Genomic DNA, 25,298 nt, shown 5'->3' with positions numbered 1-25,298 from the left:
TCCGTCTGGCCACTCTACCATAAAGGCCTGATTGGTGGAGTGCTGCTGAGATGGTTGTCCTTCTGGAAGCTCCTCCCATCTCCACAGAGGAACTCTGGAGCTCTGTCAGAGTGACCATCTCGTTCTTGGTCACTTCCCTGACCAAGGCCCTTTTCTCCCGATTGCTCAGTTTGGACAGGCAGCCAGCTCTAGGAAAAGTCTTGGTAGTTCCAAACTTATTCCATTTAAGAATGATGGAGGCCACTGTGTTCTTGGGGACCTTCATTGCTGTAGAAATGTTTTGGTACCCTTCCCCAGATCTGTGCCTCGACACAATCCTGTCTCGGAGCTCTATGGACAATTCCTTCGACCTCATGGCTTGGTTTTTGCTCTGACAGGCACTGTCAACTGTGGGACATTATATAGACAGGTGTGTGCCTTTCCAAATCATGTCCAATCAATTGAATTTACCACAGGTGGACTCCAATCAAGTTGTAGAAACATCTCAAGGATGATCAATGGAAACAGGATGCAACTGAGCTCAATTTTCGAATCTCATATCTCATGTAACGTAACAAAATGAGGAAAAAGTCAAGGCGTCTGAATACTTTCCGAAGACAGGAAGAGCGATATCTCACAAACTGCTCTCATTTCTTATATCTGTCTGTTTGTTACCTGTTTAAAATGCAGTAATTAAGAATCTCTCAATGGCATTGCACTACTTAGCATAAGTTGGTAAATAATGCAAAGCAACAAAACTTTGAGTGGCTGGGATAGGGAAAGGAGTACGTATGTTGGAAGAAGACTGAGAGGAAGATCAAGAGTTGTAGCCTCAGATGAGATTAGGGCTACTATAATTGATCATGTAATAAATTATGGTCTATCAATGAGAGAGGCTGGTCTGAGAGTGCAGCCAAATCTGCAACGCTCAACAGTGGCATCTATTGTGAGACATTTCCAGCAAAACAACAGGTAAGATGTGCATTCTGCAAGGGCATCTGACTGAATTGCACATTACAGAAATAAATTGAGCAAAGCCTCCAAACCCACTTGTGTGTAATTGCTTTTGTATTTCTGCTTAGGACCCAACAGTTACCCCCCACAGGCGGGAGAGGTAGGATTCTCACTGCTGTGCAGGAAACTGCAATCGTTGATATGGTCATCCGAAACAATGGCATAAAACTCACAGAGATTCGGGACAGAGTGTTGGCAGACAACATTACATTTGGAAATATTCACAATGTAACCATAACAACTATTTCTAGAGTCCTGAAACAACATCAAGTCAGGATGAAGCAGTTGTACACTGTCCCCTTTGAGAGGAACTCTGAACGAGTCAAGCAACTCAGGAACCAATAAGTCCAGGTAAAATGACTATAAAATACAGAACTGGTTTTGAACAAAACCAAACAGGGCAGAGGCACACAATGGCATGTTTTTAGCTATAATGTAAACTACCATAACAGCCTAACTCTTATGTTGCCTTGTGGATTTATTTTAGAGAGTCATGGAGATTGAAGCCAGGCAAACACCCCACATATTCATCTTTGTGGATGAGGCTGGTTTCAACTTGGCCAAAACACGGCGGCGAGGAAGGAATGTGATTTGGAAAAGAGCCACAGTGGATGTCCCGGGCCAGAGGGGTGCCAACATCACAATGTGTGCAGCAGTATCCTCTGATGGATTGCTGTTAATTGGGCCGTACAACACCGAGCGTCTCATTTCATTCCTGGATGACCTCTATGGAAGGGTTGTGCCAGGTGAGGAAAGGGTTGCAAAGAGGCGAAATCGGCCAACTTTTGTAATTGTATGGGACAATGTGGGATTTCACTACTCCTGTGCAGTCACAGAGTGGTTTGTAGCCCATCCCAGGATGGTGTCACTTTTCCTCCCACCTTACTCTCCATTCCTCAACCCCAGTGAGGAATTATTTTCCTCATGGAGGTGGAAGGTTTATGACCACCATCCACATGATCAAATGTCCCTCCTGGACGAAATGACATATCTGCAGAAGATTGCCAGGGATGGACCAGGCATGCCAAAAGATTCTTTCCTAGGTGTATTTCCCAAGATGACATAAGATGTGATGTGGATGAGAACCTGTGGCCAAATGCAGAAGACAGGGTTGACTAGCATTGCTACTGCATCTGTATCGGTAGATGGTGTATATACAAATGATTGTATTTTGGAATCACTCAATGCCAAAACATTACAAAAAACATATTGAAGCATATTGCATCATGTCTGATTCATTCCTGTAACATATACGGCAGTGAATTCTAAACAGTAGAGAGGTGTCATTCTTGTTTTGTAAAGAAATGTTACAAAAGAAAACATTGTGTAATACTACCTATTGTTAGTATTTTTTAGGTCATTGTTTAATGAGTGACAAAGTGTGCTTGTTGGGTGACAAACTTTGCTAGTGTTATGGAAGAATTAGTTGATTTGAGACATGTATGAAGTGTTTTGGTAGTTTTACTACATTTTGGATGTGAAATTAACTACTGTGCCAAGCTGAAAGTTGGTTAGGAGAACTGTGTGAAGAGTTTTGAAAAAGTGACCTAAGTATTGAGAAATGGGTCCTAGCGATTGTAAAAAACCGTAAGAAGAAAGTGGAAAGCAGCATCATTCTTGTTTCAAACAATCTGTTGACTGCATTTTATCTAACAGAACAGCATGCAAACGTATGTGTCTAACTTTGAATCTAACATCGAGGAGAAGGAACTGCGCCGCTTGTGTGACAGGGGGCGAGGCTTTGTGGGTAGGAAGCAGCCGCAGCAGGAGAAAGGGAGAGAGATGACAAACAAAGTAAACTATAAAAATGGACGTTACACACAGCCCTAAAAACAACCATAGTTTCTAAAAACATGAACACAATGGCAGGGGTGTAAAGTACTTAAGTAAAAATATTTGAAATGACTACTTAAGTATATCTGTACTTTACTTTACTATTTATATTTTTGACAACTATTACTTTACTACATTTCTAAAGAAAAGTATGTACTTTTTACTCCATACATTTTCCCTGACACCCAAAAGTACTTGTTACATTTTGAATGCTTAGCAGGACAGGAAAATATTCTAATTCACACACTTATCAAGAGAACATCCCTGGTCATCCCTACTGCCTCTGATCTGGCGGACTCACTAAACACATGCTTCATTTGTAAATGATATGTCTGAGTGTTGTAGCGTGCCTTTGGCTATCCGTAAATTTTAAAAAAAACAGAAAATGTTGCCATCTAGTTTTCTTAATATAAGGAATTTGAAATTATTTTCCATTTACTTTTGATACTTAAGTATATTTAAAACCAAATACTTTTAGACTTTTACTCAAGTAGGTTTTTTACTGGGTGACTTTCACTTTTACTTGAGTCATTTTCTATTAAGGTATCTTTTACTCAAGTATGACAATTTTTCCATCACTGCACAATGGGCCCATATCATGGAACTCTCACCTGTAGTAGTTCTTGTGCTGAGCCGGTGGCTCCTCTAAAAGGCCCGAGAGTTCTGGAGGAACATACACATCCTGGTTCTCACTGTTCACGAAGCTGGGCCTCTCTGCCCACATCTGGGAGAGCTCCACTACAACACAGAACAAATGGGATGCAGGCCTCAGTAAAACCACTGACAAACCAGATGAAGACACATACTGTATGTCTGTGTCACAGGTGGGATCTAAACCCCAATCTACTGCTCGGGAAACCGACCATTAAGCCAAGAGGAAATTCACTTTTGGGCCGAGGGTGACATTGATTTTGAAGTTGCAGGCAGGGCTACCTCATCCTGAGAGCATGAGTCCAACTCACCTCCACTCTATATGTCACAATACATCTAACAGCCATCCCTCTCATGAAGTGAAGGATGGAATGAGCATTCCTATTAGTGCAACACCCTCTATGTCTACTGAACGTCAACCAGCTATAGAAAATAGGAAAACTAATGCTATTCTAGAGAGCAAAACTGCCTGCACATGACAGAGGGGTACATGAAGAGTAAAATGCATTATTTAATTATCCTTTTGTGTTCTTGTTTCAGAGTCAACTGTTCATATTTTTGTATTTTTTATTTCACCTTTATTTAACCAGGTTGGCAAGTTGAGAACAAGTTCTCATTTACAATTGCGACCTGGCCAAGATAAAGCAAGCAGTTTGACACATACAACAACACAGAGTTACACATGGAGTAAAACAAACATACAGTCAATAATATAGTAGAAAAATAAGTCTATATACAAAGTGAGCAAATGAGGTGAGATAAAGGAGGTAAAGGCAAAAAAGGCCATGGTGGCGAAGTAAATACAATATAGCAAGTAAAACACTGGAATGGTAGATTTGCAGTGGAAGAAAGTGCAAAGTAGAAATAGAAATAATGGGGTGCAAAGGAGCAAAATAAATAAATAAATTAATACAGTAGAGGAAGAGGTAATTGTTTGGGCTATTTATAGATGGGCTATGTTTTCTTCCCCAAGATGGCATAGTAGTCAGACGTCCTTTGTCCTCCTCTTGTCGTGTCCCGTGTAAATATATATTTACATATTTTCTTCGCATATCTTTTTACATATTTGTTTCTGAAAACTCAACCTCAAAACACTCTCCTGCAACCCGCCTCACCAACTTAAAAAAAAAGTATTATTTACCTCAAATCTGAAATCCACAACAGAAGGTAGCCAGAGGTTACATTGCCCAGCTGCTCTGACAGCTAGTGTTTAAAGCTAGTGAGGGAGATAAGTGTTTCCAGTTTTAGAGATTTTTGTAGTTTGTTCCAGTCATTGGCAGCATAGAACTGGAAGGAGAGGCGGCCGAAGGAGGAATTGGCTTTGGGGGTGACCAGAGAGATATACCTGCTGGAGCACGTGCTACAGGTGGGTGCTGCTATGGTGACCAGTGAGCTGAGATAAGGGGGAACTTCACCTAGCAGGGTCTTGTAGATGACCTGGAGCCAGTGGGTTTGGCAACGAGTATGAAGCGAGGGCCAGCCAGTGAGAGCGTACAGGTCGCAGTGGTGGGTAGTATATGGGGCTTTGGTGACAAAACGGATGGCACTGTGATAGACTGCATCCAATTTGTTGAGTAGGGTATTGGAGGCTATTTTGTAAATGACATCGCTGAAGTCGAGGATCGGTAGGATGGTCAGTTTTACGAGGGTATGTTTGGCAGCATGAGTGAAAGATGCTTTGTTGCGAAATAGGAAGCCAATTCTAGATCTAACTTTGGATTGGAGATGTTTGATGTGAGTCTGGAAGGAGAGTTTACATTCTAACCAAACACCTAGGTATTTGTAGTTGTCCACATATTCTAAGTCAGAACAGTCTAGTGTAGTGATGCTTTACGGGCGGGCAGGTGCAGGCAGCGATCAGTTGAAGAGCATGCATTTAGTTTTACTTGTATATCAATGTTCAGCAATGTAATATCCACCAAACAATATTTCAACAAATTAAATGCCTAGGAATAGAGTTACTGTACATTTTAAGGGAATCTGTGAGCAATTTCTGCAATGCAGCATTTAGTCATACAAACCCGTAATGGTCTCTGCAAGATTCAACGACCGTCTAAAGATGCATAGCTTGACACGGCTATAACTCACATATGGTCACAGGTTTCCTCCGACTTATGGATGCTTTGATGATGTCAGAACCATGGATCCTGTCTCTGTGGCGCCTTGACTTTGTCTCATAGAACCACTCTCCAGTCAGGTACTTCAGCTTGCCCTTGTCACATTCTTGCTTTTGTAGATTCCTAAGTGGAGAGAGGGTAAACGTTCAAAATATGTTCACTTAACAATGGAAAACCAGTAATGGAGACCAGGCAGAGGCAATACAATAAGTTGATGACAGCTTATGTCAGAACCTGGAAAACCTTATTGAGTTTCCTGCTAGCAGGGGCATTTACAGTAACATAAGCATATGTGCTCGTTTTTATTTATGAAGGTGCATGCTGTTGGTTATGAATCTGTGATGTAATCCTTGTTATGAGTCCCATGTATTACAGTTGTTTCACATGATTGCAACAACACCTTGTCAACATTTCTTATGAACAAAACACAGTGCAATCAAGCACACGTTTGAATTCATGTTGTCTAAGTGCTTGTGTGTTTGAGAGAGAGAGAGAATGTGTGTGTAATATTCAAACCATTTATATTTTGAATTAATTGAGAAAAAGCAGTAGAAGGTACACCCAGTAAGTTTTTAAATACAAAAGCAGTAGAAGGTTCACCCAGTAAGTTTTTAAATACAAAAGCAGTAGAAGGTTCACCCAGTAAGTTTTTAAATACAAAAGCAGTAGAAGGTTCACCCAGTAAGTTTTTAAATACAAAAGCAGTAGAAGGTTCACCCAGTAAGTTTTTAAATACAAAAGCAGTAGAAGGTACACCCAGTAAGTTTCTAAATACAAAAGCAGTAGAAGGTACACCCAGTAAGTTTTTAAATACAAAAGCAGTTTGAATTCCATCACAACCTTGTGTTTTTATTGTTAATGAGGCTCTTCACATATCTCAGCAGTATGATTTTTATTTTAAAATGCCTTTGTAGTCAACCCAAACCAATGTTTTTATTATTAAACAAATTAGGATAAAAATAATAAGGAAACAGGCATATCTATTAAAGACATGCTCCAGAACTTTTATTATTGTCTTACCTCAATTAGCCACTTTATCCCAAGTTTGAAAGCAACTGTTTTTCTGCATGCTGTTCTGCGCCATTTTCCCTTATATTTTCCCCCACATTTGCCAGCCCCCTAGCAATTTGAGTTCTAGCGAATGAGCTACAGCCCCTCGCCATTTGAGTGACAGCTAGCAAGACGTACACACAGTAGAGTGAGAGAGCAATGACGTGGTGCACATATCTGCACATATGTGAGGTAGTACGCAATTTTTGGGGACAACTTTTGGGGACTACTTTCAGAACTACAGAACTACTGGCTAAAAAACTATATAAAAGTACCTTAGAATCTCTTTAATATCTTGGAGTTTCCCCACACTGCTGTAATACTTTTCTTTAACCCTACCACTGTATTCCAGGGCGTGTCCTCAGGGCATGTGCTTACCATCTGGCAAGCATCTTCACAGACATTTTCAACCTCTCCTTGTCCCAGTCTGTAATCCCCACATTTTTGAAGCTGACTACCATCATTCCTGTTCCCAAAAACTCTAAGGCATCCTGCCACAATGACTACCGCCCTGTAGCACTCACATCTGTAATAATGAAGTGCTTTGAAAGGCTGGCACACATCAACTCTATCATCTCAGACACTCTGGACCCAATCTAATTTGCACACAGCCCTGACAGATCCACAGACAACGCAATCTTAACTCTAAGGCATCCTGTGAACTCACTTCACACGCTGTTCCTCAGCCCTCTTCAGATCTGTGTCCCTCTTTAATACGGACAGGATCATCTCCTGCTCCTCCTCCGTCAGGTAACTCAGGTCAATCATGGTGCCGAGCCCACCCTGCAGGTCTTATCTCTTCTCAGAAAACAAAATGGTTGCCAACTCCACTCAAAGCCACTGTTCAGGGTGAGTCTGTGATGGTGATGGCTCTCCCTATTTTGGGTCAGTGGCTTGGTGGAGAATCCACGTATAGTTATGGATATGGGTTATTGGAATTCCAGCAGCCCCTGGTACAGAGGTCCTTGAAGTCAACGTGTGGGTTAGTGAAGGTGGTTTACGTGCTAAAGTCCATGCGTAAGTTGAGTTTCCAAAGGCTCATATTCTGTGGGTAGATGGCTGGGTGAGGGGAGCAGGTAGGTGTTTGGCAGACCTCTGTCTCAATCTCAGTATTACTGATGACCTTTTTGCACTCTCCTTGCTGAAGGGGAATGTATTGCCAGGTTTGTATGCATGCGGCAGGGTTAACTTGGTGCAGCTGCTCGTATATATGTGGTGGTGGTCAGGGATCCATCATTAGCACCTGCAAAACACAGCAAAACACAATATAAGAATTTAAAATAATCAATAATAATAATACTTATTTTAGACTGACACTAAAACATACAGACCTGCATCTTCTTACATATTCTCTAAATACTTTCATGATCTTTTATTGAATTTTTTTCCCCTTTAATAGCTTTTTATTCCAGAGCCTTTTCATCAAGTATTCAAATGTAATCATTTCCCATGATTGGGGTAACAGGCATATCAACCTCATGAGTCAGAGTGAGGCGTTGTGATTATAGGAGACATGTGATATGGTATTGTCAGCTGACTGAGAGAATGTGGCGTTTGAACACTCTTAAAAACATTTTGAGTGGATTCCCTTAGAGAAAGCCCTAGTTGTCCTAAAATTGAATTAAGCTTAACTCAAATTAGCCACCAGTTTAGGACTTGTATCCATATGGAAAGGCCATTTTATTTTCCTACAATCAGTTTTTGTTTCAGTTACGGTTTAAGTTATAGTATGAGTAAACGGTTCAAATGACGAAGAATGAACTTGTTTAGGTGAACTTCGAACTGGAGCTGATGTATGACGAGACAGTGGAATGGTGCTGTAATGGATAGCTGCCGTTTTACGGAGAATCCTCGATGAAAGGTGAGTATCAGTGAGGACACTCTTCTGTTCGCCTACTAACAAATTGACATCTCCCTGACCACTTGACCACTTATCGGTTTCCGGGTCACGGAGGAGAGAGGACGGAGGAGAGAGCACAACATTACTGAACGTCGTCACTTCCTTTTCAACGTGGAATGAGGGAGAACTTGGTTTGTTGTTTTGGAAAGTTTTGAAAGTCTCTGAAAAAGTGATCTATTGAAAAAGTTTTGTTACTAGCTAGCTACTTTTTGAGTTTGGATCCCGCAACGGGGTTGGCATCCGTTGCTGGGACTGCTGCTATCTGTCCAGGGATCCTGCCGACCAATGGTCTGATGAGCTGCTTGGTGTAGCAGCTAGCCTAGCTGCCACTGTTAGCTGCCTATCAAGCTAGCAAAGTTTCCATGAGGGCTAGAACGCATACCACGATGCGGTTAGACCTTGTGGCTGGAACCGAGCATTGTCCTGTCTTGTGACTGTCTAGATCCATGCTGTTTGTTTCTATTTCCATTATCACTGTGACCTGCTCTGTCCGGAACGGCGAGGACTAACAGCGTAGCCTACGTTGCTACCATGACAAAGACCAAAGCTGGTGGGAGTACCGTTGAAGAAAGTGGTTTCTCTCTATCACAGGTGAAGGATCTTTTAAACAAACAAAAAGAGTTCTACAAGCAGTTGTTACAACAACTAGAAAATAGCTTCAAGTTTTGTGCCCAAATACTGGTGGAGTCAACTAATACAATAATGGACGACCACACAGAGAGGTCCAGGACCTGAAGAACAGTTTGCAGTTCTCCCAGGGTCAGCTCGATGAGTTTAAACAGGAAAACGGCAAGATGACAGCAATCTGTAAGTCATTGAGAGAGGACATCAGTTCTGTATGTGAATCCATGATAATAATGACAGAGAAATCAGATAACCTCGAGGGACAATCAAAACAGAACAACACTGTTGCGGACGGAATTGCAGAATGTCCACATGAGACCTGGACGCAGTCTCAAGACAAAATGAGGGAAATGATCTTAGAGAAACTGAAGATGGACCACAGGAAGATTGAGGTAGAGCACGCCCACAGGACTGGAAAACCCACCCCCGGCCCAGGTGACAGACCCAAGCAGATAGAGGTCAAGTTCCTGAGGTTCAGGTACAAGGTAGCTGTTCTGGAAAGAGCCAAGAACTTGAGAGGAACGTATATCTTCCTCAATGAGGACTATCCTAAAGCTGTGCTCCAGAAGAGGAAAGAACTGATCCCAGCCATGAAACCTGCCAGAGCGCGTGGGGACATTGCTTACATCCGCTACGACAGGCTCATTGTCCACCCTCCCTCCCAGAAGCCTGGAAGGGATGAGAGAACCAAGCCTATGGGTTTGTAGCTTCAACCCCGCAGCCCACACACACACTTACACACACCAACTCATTAGTGGACTGCTGAATGTTTTCAAAAAAATATATCTTGCTTTGTTTGTTCTTTTCCATATTACAGTGCCTTGCAAAAGTATTCATCCCCCTTGGCGTTTTTCCTATTTTGTTGCATTACAACCTGTAATTTACATTTATTTTTATTTGCATTTCATGTAATGGACATACACAAAATAGTCCAAATTGGTGAAATGAAATGAAAAGTGGTGCGTGCATATGTATTCACCCCTTTGCTATGAAGGCCCTAAATAAGATCTGGTGCAACCAATTACTTTCAGAAGTCACATAATTAGTTAAATAAAGTCCACCTGTGTGCAATCTAAGTGTCACATGATCTCAGTATATATACATCTGTTCTGAAAGGCCCCAGAGTCTGCAACACCACTAAGCAAGGGGCAACACCAAGCAAGCGGCACCATGAAGACCAAGAAGCTCGCCAAACAGGTCAGGGACAAAGTTGTGGAGAAGTACAGATCAGGGTTGGGTTATAAAAAATATCAGAAACTTTAAACATCCATAATTAAAAAATGGAAAGAACATGGCACCACAACATACCTGCCAAGAGAGGGAAACCCACCAAAACTCACGGACCAGGCAAGGAGGGAATTAATCAGAGAGGCAACAAAGAGATCAAAGATAACCCCGAAGGAGCTGCAAAGCTCCACAGCAGAGATTGGAGTATCTATCCATAGGACCACTTTAAGCCGTACACTCCACAGAGCTGGGCTTTACGGAAGAGTGGACAGAAAAAAGCCATTGCTTAAAGAATAAAATAAGCAAACATGTTTGGTGTTCGCCAAAAGGAATGTGGGAGCCTCCCCAAACATATGGAAGAAGGTACTCTGGTCAGATGAGACTAAATTTGAGCTTTTTGGACATCAAGGAAAACGCTATGTCTGGCACAAATCCAATACCTCTCACCACTCCGAGAACATCATCCCCACAGTGAAGCATGGTGGTAGCAGCATCGTGCTGTGGGGATGTTTTTCATAGGCAGGGACTGGGAAACTGGTCAGAATTGAAGGAATGATGGATGGCGTTAAATACAGGGAAATTCTTCCAAAGATTTGAGACTGGGACAGAGGTTCACCTTCCAGCAGGACAATGACCCTAAGCATACTGCTAAAGCAACACTCGAGTGTTTTAAGGGGAAACATTTAAATGTCTTGGAATGGCCTAGTCAAAGGCCAGACCTCAATCCAATTGAGAATCTGTGGTATGACTTAAAGACTGCTGTACACCAACGGAACCCATCCAACTTGAAGGAGCTGGAGCAGTTTTGCCTTGAAGAATGGGCAAAAATCCCAGTGGCTAGATGTGCCAAGCTTATAGAGACATACGCCAAGAGACTTGCACTTGTAATTGCTGCAAAAGGTTGCTCTACAAAGTATTGACTTTGGGGGGCTGAATAGTTATGCACGCTCAAGTTTTTACAAAGTATTGATTTTGGGGGGCTGAATAGTTATGCACGCTCAAGTTTTCTGTTTTTTGTCTTATTTCTTGTTTGTTTCACAATAAAAATATTTTGCATCTTCAAAGTGGTAGGCATGTTGTGTAAATCAAATGATTCAAAACCCCCCCAAAAATCTATTTTAATTCCAGGTTGTAAGGCAACAAAATAGGGAAAATGCCAAGGGGGTGAATACTTTCGGAAGCCACTGTATTTCTCTCTTTGAGACAACTACCCAGGAAATGGCTGAAACTAAGCCATATTAACATATGTAGCCTTAGAAATAAGTTTAATGAAATCAATAACTTGCTAACATCAGATAATATTCATATATTAGCCATTTCTGATATAAATACTACGCATGCCAGTCTCTTTTGGCTAAGAGTTGAGAAGAGACTGACTGCATCACTTATTTTTATAAGAAACATTAATGTGTTGAAAATCCCAAATTTTTTGCATTGTCAACTTACACACAGCTCTGACACAGACTTACCCCACCAGACATGCCACCAGGGTCTTTTCACAGTCCCCAAATCCAGAACAAATTCAAGAAAGCATACAATATCAAATCAAATCAAATCAAATTTATTTATATAGCCCTTCGTGCATCAGCTGATATCTCAAAGTGCTGTACAGAAACCCAGCCTAAAACCCTAAACAGCAAGCAATGCATGTGAAAGAAGCACGGTGGCTAGGAAAAACTCCCTAGGAAAAACTCCCTAGAAAGGCCAAAACCTAGGAAGAAACCTAGAGAGGAACCAGGCTATGAGGGGTGGCCAGTCCTCTTCTGGCTGTGCCGGGTGGATATTATAACATAACATGGTCAAGATGTTAAAATGTTCATAAATGACCAGCATGGTCAAATAATAATAATCATAGTAGTTGTCGAGGGTGCAACAAGCACGTCTGGGTTCCATAGCTGCAGGGTGCAACAAGGGTCAAGGGTGCAACAAGGGTCGAGGGTGCAACAAGCACGTGAACAGGTCAGGGTTCCATAGCTGCAGGCAGAACAGTCGAAACTGGAGCAGCAGCACGGCCAGGTGGACTGGAGAGCCATTATTTCATGGAATGCCGTTCCATCTAATATTGCTCAAATGAACAGCAAACTTCACAGCACAACGCCTCTCCCCTATTTGGCCTAGATAGACATTTTTGCAAATTTGTAAAAAATAAATAATTAAATACCGTATTTACATAAGTATTCAAACCCTTTACTCAGTACTTTGTTGAAGCACCTTTGGCAGTGATTACAGCATCGAGTCTTCTAGGGTATGATGCTGGGTATGATGCTACAAGCTTGGCACACCTGTATTTGGTTAGTTTCTCCCATTACTCTCTGCATATCCTCTCTGGCTGGGCCACTCAAGGACATTCAGAGACTTGTCCCGAAGCCACTCCTGCGTTGTCTTGGCTGTGTGCTTAGGGTTGTTGTCCTGTTGGAAGATGAACCTTCGCCCCAGTCTGAGACTCTGGAGCAGGTTTTCATCAAGGATCTCTCTGTACTTTGCTCCGTTCATCTTTGCATCGATCCTGACTAGTCTCCGAGTCTATGCCGCTGAAAAAAAACGTAGGGATGGTGCCAGGTTTCTTCCAGACGTGACGCTTGGCATTCTTGTTTCTCATGGTCTGAGAGTCTTTAAGTGCCTTTTGACAAACTCCAAATGGGCTGTCATGTGCTCCGTCTGGCCAGTCTACCATAAAGGCCTGATTGGTGGAGTGCTGCAGAGATGGTTGTCCTTCTGGAAGGTTCTCAAATCTCCACAGAGGAACTCTAGAGCTCTGTCAGAGTGACTATCAGGTTCTTGGTCACCTCCCTGACCAAGGCTCTTCTCTCCCTTCAATGCTGTACACATTTTTTGGTACCCTTCCCTAGATCTGTGGCTCAACACAATCCTGTCTTGGAGCTCTACGGACAATTCCTTCGTTTTTGCTCTGACACGCACTGTCAACTGTGGAACGTTATATAAACAGGTGTGTGTCTTTCCAAATCATGTCCAATCAATTGAATTTATCACAGGTGGACTCCAATCAAGTTGTAGAAACATCTTACATCACCAATATCAAGGATGGAAACAGGATGCACTTGAGCTCAATTTCGAGTCTCATAGCAAAGGGTCTGAATACTTAAGTAAATAAGATATTTAACATTTTTATAAATTAGCAAACATTTCTAAAAGCCTGTTTTTGCTTTGATATTATGGGGTATTGTGTGTAGATGCTCAGGAAAATGTTTTATTTAATCCATTTTACAATAAGGCTGTAATGTAACAAAATGTAGAAAACGTCTAGGGGTCTGAATACTTTCCGAAGGCACGGTATATGTCATAAGTATGTGGTACTGGTGATGTTTAACTCCAATCGTTATTGATATTTGATATTTTGCGCAGCGCAAGACGAGACGTAGGCCAATGTCATAGGCATTTTTCAAATCCTTTCGGCTAAATTCTAGCTAAGCTTAGAGAGGATATTTAGGACTAACTAATTTTAAAAAGTGTGCTTTTGACGTAGAGCTACACAAGTAGGTAAATAGCTGTATTAGACTGAAAGATATAAGGTAATTTCGTCAAACTTGTGAGGCTGTCCATGTACATTAGTTGCTCATTCAACATATTTGCTGCTACTTCACTCAATCCTGTTTTAAAAGACTCCCATACTAGCTGTTTCACATTCCCTGAGACCAACCAGAAATGTTTCCTTTGACAAATATTCCCAGATTTTCATAAAACAGCCACACGTGGTCTCTTGCTTCTACATCATCACATTTATCACAAGTCAACAGAGTAGACTATAGACCACTAGGTGCGTGTCTTTTGGTGCAGCGGGAGCAGGCAGGGGTAGTGCAGCGGGAGCAGCAGGGGTAGTGCAGCGGGAGCAGGCAGGGGTAGTGCAGCGGGAGCAGGCAGGGGTAATGCTGCGGGAGCAGGCAGGGGTAGTGCAGCGGGAGCAGGCAGGGGTAGTGCAGCGGGAGCAGGCAGGGGTAGTGCTGCGGGAGCAGGCAGGGGTAGTGCAGCGGGAGCAGGCAGGGGTAGTGCTGCGGGAGCAGGCAGGGGTAGTGCTGCGGGAGCAGGCAGGGGTAGTGCTGCGGGAGCAGGCAGGGGTAGTGCTGCGGGAGCAGGCAGGGGTAGTGCAGCAGGAGCAGGCAGGGGTAGTGCAGCGGGAGCAGGCAGGGGTAGTGCAGCGGGAGCAGGCAGGGGTAGTGCTGCGGGAGCAGGCAGGGGTAGTGCAGCGGGAGCAGGCAGGGGTAGTGCTGCGGGAGCAGGCAGGGGTAGTGCTGCGGGAGCAGGCAGGGGTAGTGCAGCGGGAGCAGGCAGGGGTAGTGCTGCGGGAGCAGGCAGGGGTAGTGCAGCGGGAGCAGGCAGGGGTAGTGCTGCGGGAGCAGGCAGGGGTAGTGCTGCGGGAGCAGGCAGGGGTAGTGCAGCGGGAGCAGGCAGGGGTAGTGCTGCGGGAGCAGGCAGGGGTAGTGCTGCGGGAGCAGGCTGGGGTAGTGCTGCGGGAGCAGGCAGGGGTAGTGCTGCGGGAGCAGGCAGGGGTAGTGCAGCGGGAGCAGGCAGGGGTAGTGCTGCGGGAGCAGGCAGGGGTAGTGCAGCGGGAGCAGGCAGGGGTAGTGCAGCGGGAGCAGGCAGGGGTAGTGCAGCGGGAGCAGGCAGGGGTAGTGCAGCGGGAGCAGGCAGGGGTAGTGCAGCGGGAGCAGGCAGGGGTAGTGCAGCGGGAGCAAGGCAGGGGTAGTGCAGCGGGAGCAGGCAGGGGTAGTGCAGCGGGAGCAGGCAGGGGTAGTGCTGCGGGAGCAGGCAGGGGTAGTGCAGCGGGAGCAGGCAGGGGTAGTGCTGCGGGAGCAGGCAGGGGTAGTGCAGCGGGAGCAGGCAGGGGTAGTGCAGCGGGAGCAGGCAGGGGTAGTGCTGCGGGAGCAGGCAGGGGTAGTGCAGCGGGAGCAGGCAGGGGTAGTGCAGCGGGAGCAGGCTGGGGTAGTGCTGCGGGAGCAGGCAGGGGTAGTGCAGCGGGAGCAGGCAGGGGTAGTGCTGCGGGAGCAGGCAGGGGTAGTGCTGCGGGAGCAGGCAGGGGTAGTGCAGCGGGAGCAGGCAGGGGTAGTGCAGCGGGAGCAGGCAGGGGTAGTGCTGCGGGAGCAGGCAGGGGTAGTGCTGTGGGAGCAGGCAGGGGTAGTGCAGCGGGAGCAGGCAGGGGTAGTGCAGCGGGAGCAGGCAGGGGTAGTGCTGCGGGAGCAGGCAGGGGTAGTGCTGCGGGAGCAGGCAGGGGTAGTGCAGCGGGAGCAGGCAGGGGTAGTGCTGCCTGAGTGTCGCTCAGCCACTTATCACAATGCTGCTGGTTTAGTAAAGTTAGCTCAAAGCTGAATGTCTTGGAAGATCACAAAATGATTCATTAGTATTCTACACAACATAACCAAATATAATAGCATAGTATAACGTTACTGTTACAACAAAAACACCACCTCATTTCTTATTAAATTTTCGGATGGTTAGCGAAATAGTCATTATAATTAATTTTTTTAATTATAATACGACCAAAACTCAACCGCACAAAGCACTAGGCAGAATGTGCTTGGATTAAAACAAAATACAGGAAGGCTATATAGTTTTTTAACACCATCTGCTCTAATTTGCTCACTAAACAGTAATTCCAGAAGATCTAAATGTATATTCCCATGAAACTGATTGAGATCATATGATTAGTATGCAGACACAGTTTGAAGATTCACTGGTAAAACGTGAAGAATTATCATTCACAATTGACAGTGATGATAGACTATTTTGGTGTGGGGGTGCTGCCCACTCTAGCTCACATCAACACCATCATCCCAGGCACCCTGGACCATTACAATTCACATAACGCCCCAACAGATCCACAGATGACGCAATCTCTATTGCACTCCACACTGCCCTCTGCCACCTCTGTGAGAATGCTGTTCATTGAATATAGCTCAGCGTTCAACACCATAGTGCCCTTCAAGCCCATCATTAAGCTAAGGACCCTGGGACTGAACACCTGCCTCTGCAACAGGATCCTGGACTTCCTGATGGGCCGCCCCAGGTGGTGAGGATAGGCAACAACACATCCGTCACGCTGACCCTCAACACGGTGGCCCCTCAAGGATGTGTGCTTAGTCCCCTTCTGCAGTCCCCGTTCACCGATGACTGCGTGGCCTCGTACGACTCTAACACCATCATTAAGTTTGTTGACGACACGACGGTGGTAGGCTTGATCACCGACGACGACAAGTCAGCCTATAGGGAGGTCAGACTCCTGGCAGTGTGGTGCCAGGACAACAACCTCTCCCTCAAAGTCAGCAAGACAAAAGAGCTGATCGTGGACTACAGGAAACGTAGGACCGAGCACGCCCCATTCACATCGACAGGGCTGTAAGGATCTATTATGGTCCACACACACCAACACAGTCGTGAAGAAGGCACAACAATGCCTCTCCCCCCTCAGGAGGCTGAAAAAATGTGGTATGGGCTCTCAGATCCTCAAAAGGTACACCATTGAGAGCATCTTGACTGGCTGCATCATCGCTTGGTATGGCAACTGCTTGGCATCCGACAGCAAGGCGCTACAGAGGGTAGTGCGTACGGCCCAGTACATCACTAGGGCCGTGCTCCCTGCCATCCAGGACCTCTATACCAGGCGGTGTCAGAGGCAGGCCCAATTGTTTTTGTCAAAGACTCCACCCACTCAGGTCATAGACTGTTCTCTCTGCAACCGCATGGCAAGCGGTACCGATGCAATAAGTCTGAAACAAACAGGACCCAGAACAGCTTCTACCCTCAAGCCATAAAACTGCTAAATAGTTAGTTAAATAGTTGCCCAGACCCTTTTTGCACAAACTTGTTTTTGACTAATCACATATGCTGCTGCTACTGTTTATTATCTATCCTGTTGCCTAGTCACTTTATTCCTAGTTATATGTACATAGATAACTCAATTACCTCGTACCCCTACACATCAACTCGGTACTGGTACCCCGTGTATCTAGCCAAGTTACCATTGCTCATTGTGTATTTATTATTACTTTTATTATTACGTGTTTTACTTTTCTATTATTTTCTATTTTCTTTCTCTCAATTGTTGGGAAGTTTCACTGTTAGTCTACACCTGTGGTTTACGACGCATGTGTGTCACGACTTCCACCGAAGTTGGTCCCTCTCCTTGTTCGGGCGGCGTTCGGCGGTCGACGTCACCAGTTTTCTAGTCACCACCGATCCACGTTTCATTTTCGATTTGTTTTGTCTTCATTATACACACCTGGTTTCCATTCCATAATCATTGTTCCCTATTTAACCCTCTGGTTTCCCCCTTGGTTTTGTGCGTGTTTGTTATTGTCAAGTTGTCTCGTTTTGTGACCTGATTATTTGTCTCCTTCGTGGAATATTGTTTTTGAGTAAAGTTATGGTTATTACTCATCTCTGTGTCCTGCGCCTGACTCCGCCTTACCCGCATCACCTAGACCTTTGACAATGTGACTAATAACATTTTATTTGATTTGGTTTCCTTTGACCACACAGTCACACAGTCCCAGATCATTGGTACTCTGTTGTAACAAGCAAGCATTCCTTTTGGTGCTCTAAGAGTGGTGCTCTTCTATGTTTCTTTTCTATGTGTGGCCAGGTATGGCTTCCAATCAGAGGCAGGTGTCTTTCGTTGTCTCTGATTGGGAGCCATACTTAGGCAGCCTGTTTTCCCTGTGTTTTTGTGGGTGGTTGTTTTCTGTATAGCCTGTGTGCCTTATGGAACTGTTTCATCATCTGTTTATTTTGTTTTGAGTGGTCTTTCCAAATAAATAAGAAAGATGAGCACTATACCCGCTGCATTTTGGTCACCTTTCATCGATGCCTGTGACAGAACCACCCACCAAAAGAAGACCAGGCAGCGGGGTAAGGCGCAGCAGGAGAAGTATTTGGAGTCATGGACGTGGGAGGAGATCCTCGATGGCAAGGGTCCATGGAGCTGGGCTGGGGAGTACCAGCGCCCGAAGGTGGAGCTGGAGGAAGCAAAGAGGGAACGACGGAGGTACGAGGCGTTGTACCCTCCTATTCAGTGTCATGACGTTGGCCTGTGGGTAAGGTTTATGACCCCCCCATAAATACCTTTCTCCCTTCCCCTCTCTCTCTGACCCTACTGAAGGACTTGAATAGCCTATGTTAAATATAGAGAGTCTGGGAACATCAAACAAATGGGGAAAAGGAACCATATTTTGGTAATAAAACCAGTTGGAAATATGCTTGATAATGTAATGAGTATGGAGGTCAGTTCATTGTTATCTGGGACATTATGATTGATGACAGGACGACATAAACTGTACCTGAGAAAGTATACACCCTCTAGTTATCAGAGTCACATGGAATTGTTATGCAATTGAAATGTTTGATATTGAAATTGTTTGTTAGGAGATTAAATGTAATTTTAGCTTCCAAATGAGAGAATTGGGTTTTCATAAGGAAAGTGCCCTGCTCGATCAGTGGCCCAACCCTGTGAAGAGACAGGGGGTTATAAACGATGAAACACCTCCTTCCTCCCTCTCCACTATATAAGCCTTTGACGAAAAGACATTCAGTAGTTCCAGTACGGGAGGTCTGCAGCCTCTACGTTAGAAGGACACATGTCAAGAACAGAACTAAGCCAACCTCGGCGTGAGCTATGGTATGAACTGGTATGAACTTTGAGCTTATTCACTACAGAAGTGATACTTCCTAGCCGTTGAGTTAGCCGCTGCTAACGTGGGCTAGGAAAGGACGGACGACGGATCCAGTCTAACAACCAGACGAAGATACCACCACGTATCCAATTTACCACCATTGACATTCTTCCACTACAGGAAGATCTGTTGGCCAACCCGCCAGCATCTACGACCAATCTACCGAAGCGCAGCTCAGAGTAAATATTTATTGCATTTTCCTTTTCCAAATGGGCGGTAATTTAGAATGCATAAGATAATGTATTTACGATAGCATAGCTGCTGTTTCTTTGTTCCTAAGTCTTCCCGCCCTTTCATTCAAGCCCAACCCCCTTTCCTTTGTGTAACCAGCCGTCATATCTGTTCCGTCCACCGGGACGTTTTCTGTATGACATCATTGGTATTCTGTGTATTTGTAATTCTGTGTGATTAGTTTAGGTATTTAGTAAATAAATAATTAAACCCAATTTTGTATTGCTGATTCAACTTGTTAGCCAGGGTTCGTGAAGATAACCAAGAATTTACAACTTTCATTATGAGACTGAAAATAAGATAAGGGTTAATATTGACTGCTATCGATGTAAAATATTACTAAGTATTTTAAGAGTTTATTCGGAAGATAACAGCTCTATAAACGTTCTTCCGTGGTGCCCCGACTTTCTAGTTAATTACATTTACATGATTAGCTTAATCAGGTAATATTAATTACAGAGAAATCATTTTATAAGTTAGCATGTCATATCACTTAATCCGGCATAGCCAAAGACACGACATCAGGATGTGGAGAGGCAGCCCCAAAAATTATTTTTGGGGGGCATAAGGGGAGTGTTGCTAGGTCAGGGGGAACCCTGACCTAACTTCCCGGGCTATTCGGAGGGAGCCGTGGAGCAAACCGGAGCCGAGAAAGGAGTCGAGCGCCGAGCTTGACGCGAGATTCCGGAAGGAGGTACTGGCAGAGAGGGCACGACTGAGCAGGCGTGCAGAGGGGCGAGCGATGCATTACGGGGTGATGCATTACGGGGTGATGCGCACTATCTCACCCATCCGCACGCACAGTCCGGTGCGGTCGGTACGGGCTCCGCAGCGTTGCCGTGCTAGAGTTGGCACTCAGCCAGGAAGGAGTGTGCCTGCTCAGCGCATCTGGCCGCCAGTGCGTCTCCTCAGTCCAGCTTATCCTGCGCCTGCTCTGCGCACGGCAGCCCTCATTCCCCAGCACAGCCCTGCTCACCCTGTGCCAGCGCTCCGCCCGTGCTGGGCTACAGGGACCATCCAGCCAGGACGGAGTGTGCCAGCCCTGAGCTCCAGACCTCTGGTGCGCCTCCACGGCCCAGTGTGCCTCGTGCCTGCTCTGTGCACCCAGTTTCCTGTAAGTCTTCCCAGTCTGGGGAGACCGGTCCCAGCTCCACGCAGGAGGGCTCCAGCGACGCTCCTCAGCCCGGAGCCTCCAGCGACGCTCCCCAGTCAGGCGCCTCCAGCGACGCTCCTCAGCCCAGAGCCTCCAGCGACGCTCCTCAGCCTGGAGCCTCCAGCGACGCAACCAAGTCAGGAGCCTCCAGCGATGCTCCTCAGCCCAGAGCCTCCAGCGACGCTCCTCAGCCCGGAGCCTCCAGCGACGCTCCTCAGCCTGGAGCCTCCAGCGACGCTCCCCAGTCAGGAGCCTCCAGCGACGCTCTCCAGCCCGGGGCCTCTAGCGACGCCTCTCAGCCCGGGGCCTCCAGCGACGCCTCTCAGCCCGGGGTCTCCAGTGACGCCTCTCAGCCCGGGGCCTCCAACGACACCTCTCAGCCCGGGGCCTCCAGCGACGCCTCTCAGCCCGGGGCCTCCAGCGACACCACTCAGCTCAGAGTCTTCGGAACGGGAGCTACGCCCAGAGCCACCTCCGTAGTGGGAGGATTGGTGAAGGGGGGGTGTAGCACAGGAACCGTCGTTGACGGTGGCCACCCTCCCTTCCCTCCCTTTAGGTTTGGGGTTGGTTTTGTGTTTTTTTATGTTTTGGAGGCAGTCGGGGTCTGCACCTTTGGGGCGGGGGGGGTACTGTCACGTCCTGACCAGTAAAAAGGGTAATTTGTAATTGTAGTTGGTCAGGGCGTGGCAGGGGGTGTTTGTTTTGTGTGTTTTGGGGTTTTTTGGTTCTAGGGGATTTTGGTTCTAGTTTTCTATTTCTATGTTTCTTTTCTATGTGTGGCCAGGTATGGCTTCCAATCAGAGGCAGGTGTCTTTCGTTGTCTCTGATTGGGAGCCATACTTCGGCAGCCTGTTTTTCCTGTGTTTTTGTGGGTGTTTATTTTCTGTATAGCCTGTGTGCCTTATGGAACTGTTTCACCGTCTGTTTATTTTGTTTTGAGTGTTCTTTCCAAATAAAGAAGAAAGATGAGCACTATACCCGCTGCATTTTGGTCACCTTTCATCGACGCCTGTGACACTTGCTTCCAATCAGTATTGCTTCCAAGACCATTCATGAGGTCAGGCACTGATGTTGGGTGATTAGGCCTGGCTCGCAGTCGGCATTCCAATTCATACCAAAGGTGTTTGATGGAGTTGAGGTTAGGGTTCTGTGCAGGCCAGTCAAGTTCTTCCACTCCGATCTCTACAAACCACTTCTGTAGGGACCTCGCTTTGTGCACGGGGGCATTGTCATGCTGAAACAGGAAAGGGCCTACCCCAAACTGTTGCCACAAAGTTAGAAGCACAGAATAGTCTAGAATGACATTGTATGCTGTAGCATTAAGATTTCTCTTCACTGGAACTACTGCACACTTATTTGCCATAGAATGATACGTGGCTGGCCCGGTTGAAATCTAAACACCTGATAAAATCTCACCATTAGCACAAAGCAGGATATTATGCAACATCAGTGAGAGGTGCCTTTGACTATATTTGGAAGCAAAATTGTTCTCTATTCAATCACAGAACTGTTGAATTCTGCTGGCTCTGAGGTTGAGTCATAAGTGAGCCATAAAGAGGTGCTTCATTCACAGAGAGAATCTGCTCAACCTGGAATAGGGTGAAATTGCCCCTAGATGCTGATCTTGGGTCAGTTTAGCATTTTCCTCATAAATGGTTAAGATTAGGATTGGGGTAGGGGAAGCTGATCCGAGATCTGTACCTAGGGGCAACTTCACCACGGGGCGCACAACCTCATCAAATACATTTTTCCATTTTCCATTTCATTCATTAAGCAGATGCTCTTATCCAGAGTGACTTACAGTTGAGTGACTTACAGTGCATTCATCTTAAGATAGCTAGGTGGGACAACCTCATATCACAGTCATAGTAAGTACATTTTTCCTCAATAAAGCAGCTATCAGCAAATTTCCATAGTGATTAACATGGTATGGAAATGAACTATCAAGCGCCAATCTCCTTTACACAACTGGTGAGCTGTCTTGAAGGAAACACAGAGCACCAAAAGGAATGCTTGCATGTTACAACAGAGTACCAATGATCTGGGACTGTGTGACTGTGGTCAAAGGAAACCAAATCAATGTGACTGGCAAAGCTTGAGGTACTAGGGGATTACCAATCATCTTCACCATTTTTTTAAATCTAACTAGGCAAGTCAGTTAAGAACAAGTTTTTATTTACAATGACAGCCTAGGAACAGTGGGTTAACTGTCTTGTTCAGGGGAAGAATGACAGATTTTTACCTTGTCTGCTTAGGATTTGATCTTGCAACCTTTCGGTTACTAGTCCAACACTCTAACCGCTAGGCTACCAGCCGCCCATTACCAGGGATATAAACAGAGCACATCATTAACTTTAAAGAATGCAACAAATCCTGTTTTCCCCAAGGGGACTGGTTGCTTTGCTATGTACACAATCAGATTAGACTGCATTTCCTTATTTGCAGCAGTAGCACTTCCTTCAGAGAATGGAAGTTTGAACCAAGACAACTATGCCAGTGATAAGCAATATGGGCACATACATTGCTTGTAGTAGTCCATGTGTCTTTCAATGTTGTAGAGGAATGTATCGTAAAATAGGTTAGAACAAAATGGCTAATGGAGCTACAGTAAAATACTTTTATTCGTTCTTTGTCGCCGGATGAAATGCATGAGACTGAAATAAAAACAGACATCTAATGTATAAACCTACTAACTAAGTTCCACAATCAGAGGGCAGTACACTTGGGGTGGCAGGTAGGCTAGCGGTTAGAGCGTTGGGACAGTAACCAAGAGGTTGCTTGTTTGAATCCCTGAGCTGGCGAAGTAGAAAAATCACCTGTTCTGCCCTTGAGCAAGGCAGTTAACCACACAACTGCTCCCTGATGATGTTGATTAAGGCAGCCCCCTGCTCTTCTTTGACTTTGAGGGGTTGGGTTAAACGCGGAAGACACATTTCGGTTTAATGTTTTTCAGTTGTGCAACTGACTGACTAGGTATCACCTTTCTTTACACTGGCCTTTAAAGCTGACATGTTTTCCCAATGCCAGTAGGGCCGGATCAGTCTATGAATAGGCAGCTAAGGGAAGATCTCAGATAAGAATATGCATAATTATTTTCATTTACATTCTAGGCTACTCTTGGTTTAGGTTTGTTATACATCTGCGCTGTTGAACACATTTAAAAATCTGGCGTTTAGAACTCACCAACCACATATCATTCTATGGCAACACGATGTACTGTACAAATGATTTGTATGCTAGAAACAGGATGTATGCTAATAGGGATTTTAACCCCCCCTCCTTTACACACCTTGTGAGAAGTCATGAAAGAAACGCTTAGAGAACCAAAAGGAATGCTTGCATGTTACAACAGAGTACCAGTCATCTGGGACTGTGTGATCGAAGGAAAATATGTGCAAATATGTGAGGTCAATGTTAAGCCACAGGTTTGCAGAGAACATAATACAAATGTTAATGGAGTGTACCATTTTTTGGTATTTGTTTACAATGTATGGTTGTAGGTGAAACATCTAATGAGTGTAGCTTGCATAAGAACGTCTGCCCTGTGCTTGCTCACTTCAGAGAGCTCACCAATTTAGAGGTTGACTTGAGTGTGGTGCATGCAGCATCCAATGCTCCTGGCACAAATATTTTCAATTGAGACCAATGGAAGTTGATATTTTAAAGGAGGCCTGTCCACCTGGGCTCTGGGGTTAAGTTTCCCCTAGGTACAGATCTAGGATCAGCTTCTCCTCCCCCAACACTAACCACTAGTGGAGGAAATTCAAAACTGACCCCAGATCAGGGTCTAGGGTCAAATTCACAAACACCATGGCCCTTGGATTAACTTTTAACTGGCCTTTCAACAAAGCATGAACATGCATGAAAAATAATCCTTCCCAAAATGTATGTCCTCATATCATTTTAATGTTGTGATCTGATATTTTTTCTAGAGCTAGGGCCTACACATTATTTTTCACTGATCTGATTCTGTTTAGCAGAGCCTGATGGGAGAGATAAAGTTGAATTGGAACTTCAATTGAATTTACGTAACAATGGGGTATTGGCAAAATGATCAGTTTGCAAGTTTTATTGAATCCAAGAAACAAGAATCACACGGCATAAATCAAGTGCGGCAGTTGATTTACAATATGTAACATTTCCCGCAATGTATTGTTTTATGGCAAAATATTGCGTTAGGTACAGTATTCAGAAATAGCCTTATTAAAACACGACTGTTATCATCGCACGCAATACATAGAGAAAAATAAACATTGTTTTAATTTATATTCAGAAAACGGCAGATAACACTTACCCAAGACAAGACAACTGCGTCGCACCGTGAGAACAACTTCTTGAGTGGTCCCGAGGAAATGGATTATGTCCAAACCCAAGCACGAGGCTCAGCCGATGAGTCGAAACTCACAGCATGAAAGATTTCGTTAGATGCTGCCATTTCCTGGTGAGCCTCGCTACTCAATGAGAGATTTGTTGATGATGTACATGTCATAAAGACATATGAATGTTAACTTCGTTGTTCTATTGGTTTTGTGACTGTTTAAATTAGTTTAAACTAATTTATTAAGTCTGGGTGGAGATTGCGTTTGTGTGTGTGTGTGTGTGTGCATGGGAATGTAAAGTTTAATGGGGGGAGAAATAACGGAATACATACATACATACATACATACATACATACATACATACACCTTGCCTTTATACTTTATCCGAAATGTAATGTGCTGCTCTACCAGCTAACACTCCTAGGGAAAGAGAACGGGTTTATAATGTTACCCTAATGTTTGAGTGTCCAGATTTCCGTTAGTTAGTGGAACATTCAGGAAGCATTCACACCCCTTTAC

At 44.8% G+C, this 25,298-nt stretch overlaps 1 protein-coding gene across 8 annotated transcripts in view; it reads right to left on the bottom strand.

Annotated features, from left to right (window-relative positions):
- The window catches only part of sytl2a (synaptotagmin-like 2a), a 46,205-nt gene extending 21,154 nt beyond the window's left edge, over positions 1-25,051 (bottom strand). For 2 of the 8 annotated variants that reach the window (XM_029699823.1, XM_029699825.1), the window contains exons 1-4: positions 24,755-25,051; positions 7,312-7,887; positions 5,566-5,717; positions 3,438-3,564 (exon numbers count right to left, since the gene is read on the bottom strand). In XM_029699823.1, coding sequence (XP_029555683.1) covers positions 3,438-3,564; positions 5,566-5,717; positions 7,312-7,412 — 380 coding nt within the window. In that variant the 5' untranslated portion in view covers positions 7,413-7,887; positions 24,755-25,051. The remainder of the gene's footprint in view (positions 1-3,437; positions 3,565-5,565; positions 5,718-7,311; positions 7,888-24,754) is intronic. The other 6 variants (XM_029699821.1, XM_029699822.1, XM_029699827.1 and 3 more) reach the window with 4 other exon arrangements.
- Between the last annotated feature and the right edge of the window lie 247 nt (positions 25,052-25,298).

This window comes from Salmo trutta, chromosome 19 (genome assembly GCF_901001165.1).
Source record: "Salmo trutta chromosome 19, fSalTru1.1, whole genome shotgun sequence".
In the NCBI taxonomy this organism is placed as follows: Eukaryota; Metazoa; Chordata; class Actinopteri; order Salmoniformes; family Salmonidae; genus Salmo; species Salmo trutta.
The sequence above is the reverse complement of the archived record's forward strand: the minus strand, read 5'-3'. Positions and strand labels throughout refer to the sequence as shown.